The following is a 10,000-nucleotide window of genomic DNA, read 5'->3' on the forward strand; positions in this document are numbered from 1 at the left end:
GGACACAGATCCACACCAACAGCTGCTGTTCTGCTCTTGCTGCTGGATCCACTCAGACTTTAGCAAAAGCTGTATAATACAAATTATATAAATCAACTTATAGACAATTATGTAAATGTGTTCCTCGTGATTTATACAGATTTTTTTAGATAAACACGTATTACAATTTAGGTTCTTGCAACACATTTAAAACAGTTGTATCAGTAAAGCATTTACCACTCAGTAGTGTTGCTGTTCCCTTTCACAACACTTATAGACGTTTAGGGATTGAAGACACCAAGTGATGTGTTTCAGGGGTCATTTTGTCCCATTATTCCTGCAAACAAGACTTAAGGTGGGCAACAGTACGGGTTCTTCCTTGTCACATTTTGCGCTACATTCTCTTTTGGACACAGGTCGGGACTGCAGGCAGGCCAGTCCAGTACCTGTCTCCTCTCCCTGTGTGCTGAATGTGGTTCTGCATGGTCTTGTTGAACTCTGCATGGCCATCCCTGGAGCAGAAGGCAGCATATTGAGCTCCAGAATCTCTCTGTGCTGTTCAGCATTAATGGAGCATCACAGAAGAGCAAGTCACCTTAGACAAGGGCACCGACACAACTCCAGACCATGACAGAGCCTGGCTTCTGGACGTGTTGCTGGAAACAGTCTGGGTGACCTTTTTCTTCTTTGGTCTGGAGCACACAGCGTCCATTTCTCCCAGAAACACCTGAAACACTGTGATGGTCCATCCCAGATGCCTCCGAGCCCAGAGAAGCGCTTCTGGACACTGTTAACATAGGGCTTCCTTTTGCCACAGTACAGTTTTCCCTGGCAGTTGTGGATGTGACTCTGTTTTGTGGGGATTGTCAAAGGTTTACCGCAGTAGTGCTGAGCCCATGTGCTGATCTGACTTATAGATGAATGAGGATTCTTGATGCAGCGCCCCCTGAGGGGTCGGAGATCATGGTTGTTCATCTTAGGCTTGCGCTCTTGCCGGCAGCTAGCTCTCTGCAACTCTCACATGGTCGCCCACTGACGCTAAGCAGGGCTGCGCCCGGTCAGTACCTGGATGGGAGACCACATGGGAAAGCTAGGTTGCTGCCGGAAGTGGTGTTAGTGGTGTCTGTGTGGGTCCTAATGCCCCAGTATAGTGATGGGGACGCTATACTGCTCAGTGAGAGCCGTCTTTCAGGTGAGACGTTAAACCAAGGTCCCGACTCTCTGTGGTCGTTAAAAATTCCAGGATGTCCTTCGAAAAGAGTAGGGGTTTAACCCTGGCATCCTGACCAAATCTGCCCACTGACCTCTGTCCATCATGGCCTCCTAACCCTCCCCATATTCAATTGGCTTCATCACTGTCTGCTCTCCACCAATCAGCTGGTGTGTGGTGTGCGGTCTGGCGCAAAAATGACTGCCGTCGCGTCATCCAGGTGGATGCTCCACACTGGTGGTGGATGAAGAGATTCCCCTCATTGTGTAAAACGATTTGAGTGTCCAGAAAAGCGCTAAATAAATGTAAGGAATTATTATTATTATTGTTTACACTGAAACTCCTCCAGATTCCTTCAATATTTTAAGGCTGTTCTGCACTGTTGAAGGTGAAATATCCACATGTCTTCCTCTCTTTCTCTGAGGAGCATTGTGTTTAAACAGTTCAATCATTTTCTCTCGTGTTTGTTGGTGATCCTCAGCCCATCTTTGTTCCTAAATAACTAGACCTTTCCTGATTCTGCTTTTGTACTAGATGATAATCACAATCACCTGTTGACTACACTTGTGTCACATCACATCATTATTCAGCAGTTCACCTGCTGCGGTCTCTGTTTCTGGAGTGTGCTGAGCTCTGACTGACAGGAGAGGATGGAGATTCACACTTGAAATCAAGTTGACCTGACAAAACATCAAATATTCTGTGTTCATATTGTCTGCAATCAGTCAAAGTACATTTGGAAATCACTGCTTATTTGTTTTCTATACTCTCCCAACTTTTTCTGAATTTATATTCATACAACGGTTACGTGTTTTAGATGTTTAAGTGGAATGCTGTACATTTAGGTGAGACAGGTGTAATGTGTACGACAGATCAACGATGAGGCGGGAATCAATTCTCTAAGCTTTTTTTTACTCAATTGTTTAAACGATATGTAACAATAATAAATGGGAAAAAAGAAATAAACATTTACAATTATTCTCTTTAAACAAAAACAATGTGTAAGCCAAATCAAAGAAATTAACAAAACAAAACAATTCTTAAATCTAAAGTCTAAACTAGGCGAAAAAAAGAAATAAAAATAAAAAACGGGATCTTAATCCTTTCTGACCACTAGGTGGGGCTGCGCCAAAACTGTGCAGGCAGCCTCAGACTATAGTTGGCATAACACACAGCAAGTTTGGTGAGAATAACCCAAAGCGTTGTGGAGATATGTTCAATTTTATGACGCCTTCGAACAATTCGTTTGCCTACAATTTCACAACCGTTTCATTTATCAACTTTCTTTTGATAACTTTTTGTCAGCATGGTCTGAAGACGACCTGGTTCAATTTTGGTGACAACTGACCCAACCGTCTAGGGCGAGTTTGAAAAAGTAGGTTTTACAAACAGTTTTTAAAAATTTTTGAGAAAAAAACGAAACCTTACCATTTTTAAAATTTGCTGTCAATTAGCATCGGCACAAACCAATGAATCAAGGGAAAAATCATTTTGAGTTTGCCACCTACGGTTCAAAAGTTATAACCATTTCAAAATTCCAACGTTGGACAAGTGGTGGCGCTAGAGAGTATGGTTTACAGGGTGCAAATTTGGTCAGTTTCATAAATCCAAAGTCCTCTACCCATGTGCCAAACTTCATAACTTTCCAACGAATGGTTATATGGGCTGCCATTCAAATCACGGCGGAAGAAGAATAATAACGAAACAAAAACAATAAGAGCCTCCGCACCTTCTGTGCTCGACCCCTAATAATAATAATAATAACAATACAAAAGAAAAAAAATATGAATACAAAACACCCCGCCACCCCCCAACCAAACAAGGTATAATTGTCACAAATTTTGTCAAAACAGTAGGTAGTGCTGTCGCCTCACAGCAAGAAGGTCGCTGATTCGAGCCTCGGCTGGGTCAGTTGGTGTTTCTGTGTGGAGTTTGCATGTTCTCCCTGTGTTCTCGTGGGACATATGGGGGAATTGGGTTGGCTAAATTGACCGTAGTGTATGAGTGTGAATGAGTGTGTGTGGATGTTTCCCAGAGATGGATTGCAGCTGGATGGGCATCCACTGCGTAAAACATGCTGGATTAGTTGGTGGTTCCTTCCGCTGTGGCGACTCCGGATTAATAAAGGGACTAAGCTGACAAGAACATGAAATGAATAATAAATAAAAACAATAATGTCCAGAAAAGATGCACAGATAAATGACATTTACATATATAATAAAGAAACAACAAACAATAAAGTATAACAGAGGTAATGTGTCAAGAAAAGGTCCCCAAATATAATCAAAGTCGGTGGGCTTTTGTCTGTGTATGTGTATGATTTTCACTTATTTTCACAATTTATATATAAATATATAGAGAGAGAATTATGTGCTCAGCTTCTCTCTTTGTACGTGTCATCAGAGGGGGAAGCCCCGCCCACTGATGCCCATCTCTCCCTCATTAGCATAAACAGCAGCCCTGAGTGAGAAGCTGCCGTCTGTCCATTAGCCATTAGAGTGTTTGAGCTGCTGAAGATAACGTCAGCATAGACTCAGAGGATTATAGATGTGGAGTTTTAGATGAACAGCGACAGGAGTCTCTGTGGACAGTATATCCACATTAATATTTTCTTTCATACAAACATCATATTTTCTCTAATATTCCTTACCTTACGGAAGGTCTGTGGTGCTGGTGTTAGGTTGTATGTCAATAAAACACCTGCTGCTGTTGCTGACACTGATCTATCACTCAAATGTTTTGATTTTATCACACATTTATATTTATTTTTTTTATTCTACCAATTACTTTTTTCATTTAAAATGTTTTAATGTTGTTAATAATGTGACATTTGATTTGTTCCTTGTCTAAAAAAGTTTTCTTTGCGTCTGTTTTAATGACAGCTCTTGAAAGCGTTCTTCTTCTGAGCTTCGCCGTGTGACATTTGAGCTCATGCATGTTCGCCGAGAGGCAGCAGTGACATTTCAGGACACTAAACACACACACAGTGCTCCTCATCACGACTCTACTGTACAATATAACCTATAACATCACTCCTGCTGTTTTTAGAAACTGGCCGCGCTCGCCTGGAGAATTCTGCAGAAGTACAGTAAAAGCAGAGACACATTTACAGAACAAACCGACCTGCTGCTTCAGTGTTTACTGCCATAATTATTGATTTTAAATGTTAATATTGTTTAAAAGGAGTAGTTATGGACTCCACAGCTTTTTACAGCAAATGATATGTTGTGCTGTAGATGTTCAGTTTTTATCTACAGCAGGGGTCACCAATCTCGTTCCTGGAGGTCCGGTGCCCTGCAGGGTTTAGCTCCAACTTGCCTCAACACACCTGCCTGGGTGTTTCAAGTATACCTAGTAAGAGCTTTGTTAGCTTGTTCATGTGTGTTTGATTAGGGTTGGAGCTAAAATCTGCAGGACACCGGCCCTCCAGGAACAAGTTTGATGACCCCTGATCTAAAGTGTTCATTCATTAATTTTCTTGTCGGCTTAGTCCCTTTATTCATTTGGGGTCGCCACAGCGGAATGAACCGCCAACGTATCCAGCAAGTTTTTACGCAGCGGATGCCCTTCCAGCCGCAACCCATCTCTAGGAAACATCCACACACACAATCATACACTATGGACAATTTAGCCTACCCAATTCACCTGTACTGCATGTGTTTGGACTGTGGGGGAAACCGGAGCACCCGGAGGAAACCCACGCGAACGCAGGGAGAACATGCAAACTCCACATAGAAATGCCAACTGAGCCGAGGATCGAACCAGCGACCTTCTTGCTGTGAGGCAAACATGCTACCCACTGCGCCACTGCTCTACTGTGTTATTTAGTTAACTCATTAGACTGTTTATTGAAGCATCTCTAGTCTTTTACAGTTAAAATCACCATCACATTTACAGTATAGCAGACAGTAACACACACACACATGCACGCACACACATAGAATAAACACATACACATGCGCTCACACACTGAGTACACAAACACACACAGTACGCTATACACATCTATTGCATATACTTGAGCAATAGTTTATTTATCATACCTCTCAAAATAACTACAAATACAGCCAATAATAGCTGAACCCCGGGCAACAAAAGTGAGGACACCCCTAAGTGAAAATGTGAAATGTCAATATTTTGTGTGGCCATCATCATTTTCCAGCATGGAGTTGATTAGAGCTTCACAGGGTGCCACTGAAATTCTCTTCCACTCCTCCATCACAACATCATGGAGGTGGTGGACATTGACACTTGCTCCTCCACCTTAGTTTAAGGATGCCCCAGAGGTGTTCTATGGGGTTTATGTCTGGAGACATGCTTGGCCAGTCCATCACCTTTACCCTCAGCCTCTTTAGCAAGCCAGTGGTCATCCTGGAGGTGTGTTTGGGGTCTTTATCATACTGGAACGCTGCTCTGCAGTCCAGTTTCCTGAGAGAACTGCTTCAGTATGTCACAGTACATGTTAAAGTATACACTGACTACTGTTCATTGTGTCATTTCTGCAGTGTTGTCCTGTGAAAAGTTATAAATAAATATTTGCAGAAGTAGGATGGGTGTACTCACTTTTGTGATATATATATATATATATATATATATATATATATATATATATATATATATATATATTTGTGTGTGGATTGCATTTACATAATAAATATAGACATATAATACACACACACACACACACACACACACACACATATGTTATGTTTCATTTTGGATGCAATTAATTGTGATTTAATCTTTGGCCAGCACTAATATTTACACGTTCACATCATAGACTGTAAAATATATGGACGTAGTGTCCGTGACGTAACCCATAGGTTTCTAAAGAGCGCAAAAGAAGCCACAAGTAGGCGCGGCCAACCGTCGCCGTTTTGTTCTCGCTTCATCACACCCACGGCGGGATACCAAACAAGGGCAAAGAGGCGGAGAGTGGGCGGAGCTACAGACACCTGCTGGCATTTAGCTTAGACCTGGTTCAGACACACTTTACTTTGGGAGAACTCTTAATACTTCATCACCTGCGACTCGCTTGTGTTCTGACCACTCGTGCTTGGTTGTACACTATATCAATAAAGCGTTTAGACTTTTAAAAACACTGCTGTAATACACTGAGCCACTAAACATTGTTCTTATGAGGTTTTTCAACAGGAGGAAAACGCAAATTACTTCCAAACACTTCAGATATAGTCTGTGTTAGTTACTGTAAGACTATTGATGAACTCCAGCATAACACTGTATGACAACACTTCAGATGACTGATCTACAGCCTACAGCTAATCAATCTGTCAGATTCTGCAGTGCATTACAGCTCTAAATATAAATATAAACGATAAATGATCTTAAATAAAACAAATACATGTATAGAGATGGTATATCACATTTCTATATAACAAAGTATATAAGTATAAGAAGTATATAACATTTCTCACATGGGAAACGGAGGCCACGTGAATGGTTTGTGAGCACAATTAAGTGCCCTCAGCGTGCCATGCCATCTAATAATTGTAGGAAACAAGTCCAAAAGGCAGCTGACTGTGTAAAGCCACATAAAACAACACAGAAATATGATAAATATGCCGAGTTCAGTGGCTAATCTGCAGGATTCAGCTGAGGTGACGTGACTGTGACCAACGAGACCTAGCTGTCACTCAAGTGGCCACGCCCTTAATTATGCAAACTTAATATAACTTAATATAAAGGAAACGGATGAGTTATAAAAAAATTCACCTCCTCACAGTTGTCATGAAGGGTAATATTAGCTGTATTAACCCAAATCTTTTTTTGTAGCAGGCTGTAAACACCTTTTTTTCTGCTGTAAAGTTGGCCATTCTAACAGTGGGCTCAATTGAAATGTGCTCTATTTTGAAGCCAGGAGCGGCAGGACTAGCGGAATTTCGCATGAATTGTAGTTTTAGTTACTTCCGTATTGGGATTCCTGAGGGAGAGCGGGAGGTTGCCGCTTGGTTTACATAAGCAAATGAATAGATTAAATAATTGGCTTTGAAATCTGCAGTTTTCTTCTCATGCTTAATCCGTGTGGACCTATGTATTGATTTATCATTCATATATTACAGTGTACAAAACTGGCCTGAAGCTAACGTTTGAATATCTGCATTTTCAGTATTGATGTGTGTTATTCTGACGTGTGTGTTTCTCTGTCTCTGCACAGCTCCTCCTACTGTCCGCATCGCTCATTCAGGTCACGCGTGTAATGTGGAGGAAGAGCGTTTCTCGGAGAGAGTTTACACCATACGAGAAGGAGAAACACTGGAGCTCAGCTGCCTCGTCACCGGACACCCACGACCACAGGTGACCACATGATCACCGTATAATCAGACCAACTGATCTCCAGATAAATAGATGATCAGATAACCATGTAATGACACCAGTTGATGACCAGATCACCAAATAATCAGATCACATAACCAGATAACCGTATCCGTATCCACCATATAAGCAGATCACCTGATAACCAGATCACTTGATTACCAGATCACCATGTTATCAGATCAACTGATAAACAGACCGCCATATAACCAGATCACCATATAAGCAGATCACATAATAACCAGATCACCTGATTACAAGATTGCCATATACCAAGATCACCATATAATAAAATAACATGATAACCAAATTACCTAGTAACCAGTCCACCAGATAACCAAATCACTTGATAACCAGATCATCAGGCCCCCAGACAAAAAGATCTCTCAATAACCAGATCACCCGATAACCAGATCACTCGATAACCAGATAACCAAATCTCCACATAACCAGTCTACCAGATAACCAGATCACGTGATAACCAGATCATTTAATAACCAGATCACCAGGCCACCAGACAATACGATCTTTCAATAACCAAATTACCTGATAACAAGATCACTCGATAACCAGATAATCAAATCACCACATAACCAGTCCACCTAATAACCAGATCACTTGACAACCAGATCATCAGGCCACCAGACAATAAGATCTCTCAATAACCAGATCACTTGATAACCAGATAATCGAATCACCATATAACCAGTCCACCTGATAACCAGATCACTTGATAACCAGATTACCAGGCCACCATACAGCAAGATCTCTTGATAACCAGATCACCTGATAACCAAATTACTCGATTTCAAGATAACCACATTACCACATAACCAGTCCACCTGATAACCAGATCACTCAATAACCAGATTAACGGGTAACCAGATCACCACATTACCAGACCACCAGACAATAAGATCTCTTGATAACCAAATTACCAGATCACTTGACAACTTGATCACTCAATAACCAGATTAACGGGTAACCAGATCACCACATTACCAGACCACCAGACAATAAGATCTCTTGATAACCAAATTACCAGATCACTTGACAACTTGATCACTCAATAACCAGATTAACGGGTAACCAGATCACCACATTACCAGACCACCAGACAATAAGATCTCTTGATGACCAAATTACCAGATCACTTGACAACCAGATCACTCAATAACCAGATTAACAGGCAACCAGATCACCACATTACCAGACCACCAGACAACCAGATCACTCAATAATCAGATTACCAGACCACCAGATATGCCCGCTAAAAAGATAACCATATAGCTTGATCGCATGATAACCAGATCATCTAATTGCCTGATCACCATATCACTATATAGCTAGCTAGATCACTTAATAACCTGACAACTAGATAGTCATAAGCTTTTCACTCGTTTATTTAGGTAATTTTGCTAATTGTTAATCAGTCTTCCTCACTTCATTATTGTAAAATGTTTGAGCAGAAGTTTATTATAATGCAGGGTCTACTGGGTCACTTCAGGACATATGTGCATGTCTTTTTTTTTGTCAGTTCCTTAGTTTGTTGTTTCAAGAATACCTATTAGAGTAGCAGTATAGTTATGTAAAAGACACAACTATTGTCACTATATGCCGCAATAATGGTGGTTTGCTAATGACTCCTCTAATATGTATTGTTGTTGTGCTGTTCGGGGTCGTCTTCATGTGAAACAGCAGCATGTGTTTGGCAGATCTGGATAAATGAATGTGATTTGTGTGTGTCTTGGGGATTGACTCTGCCCATTCACCCCTAATTAATATTTAATTCCCCTCGGATCGATATACAGCACATTAATTTGTCCAGTTCGGCAGCATTCACTCGCACCTCGCAGGTATTGATCGCTATATTTCAGCTGAAGAGGTGAAGCCCGCTGAATTAGTGCGGCAGACTGAGCTTTATTCATCTGCACGCTTCATTAAAAGCTGAAGAGCAGAGCTGGACAACTACAGTTTACTCTCAGATCTACACTGACACACAGTATTATTATAATAATTACAATTATTATTAATTATTATTATTGACTATTATTGACTATTATTGGCAAGGCAGTGGCGCAGTAGGTAGTGCTGTTGCCTCACAGCAAGAAGGTCGCTGGGTCGCTGGTTCAAACCTCAGCTCAGTTGACGTTGCTGTGTGAAGTTTGCATGTTCTCCCTGCCTTCGCATGGGTTTCCTCTGGGTGCTCCAGTTTCCCTCACAGTCCGAAGACATGTGGTACAGGTGAATTGGGTAGGCTAAATTGTCCATAGTGTATGAGTGTGTGTGTGTGTGTGTGTGTGTGTATGTGTGGATGTTTCCCAGAGATGGGTTGCAGCTGGAAGAGCATCCGCTGCGTAAAAACTAGCTGGATAAGTTGGTGGTTCATTCCGGTGTGGCGACCCCGGATTAATAAAGGGACTAAGCCGACAAGAAAATGAATGAATGACTATTATTATTATTTATTATTATTGTTGT

The 10,000-nt window shown here is 41.3% G+C and overlaps 1 protein-coding gene and 1 long non-coding RNA gene across 8 annotated transcripts in view; one reads left to right on the forward strand and one right to left on the reverse strand.

The window, feature by feature from the left end:
- The window catches only part of LOC101884676 (MAM domain-containing glycosylphosphatidylinositol anchor protein 2), a 373,415-nt gene that overhangs the window by 228,384 nt on the left and 135,031 nt on the right, over positions 1-10,000 (forward strand). For all 7 annotated transcript variants that reach the window (XR_015518911.1, XM_087298727.1, XM_087298728.1 and 4 more), the window contains one exon: positions 7,365-7,504. Coding sequence is in view for 3 of the 7 variants with exons in the window: in XM_087298724.1 (XP_087154850.1) it covers positions 7,365-7,504 (140 nt within the window). In the remaining 4 variants the exon portion in view is untranslated. The remainder of the gene's footprint in view (positions 1-7,364; positions 7,505-10,000) is intronic.
- The window catches only part of LOC147839519 (uncharacterized), a 198,477-nt gene that overhangs the window by 127,268 nt on the left and 61,209 nt on the right, over positions 1-10,000 (reverse strand). The gene's annotated exons all lie outside the window — the stretch shown is intronic.

This window comes from Danio rerio, chromosome 20 (assembly GCF_052040795.2).
Source record: "Danio rerio strain M-AB ecotype USA chromosome 20, GRCz13ab, whole genome shotgun sequence".
NCBI lineage: Eukaryota > Metazoa > Chordata > Actinopteri > Cypriniformes > Danionidae > Danio > Danio rerio.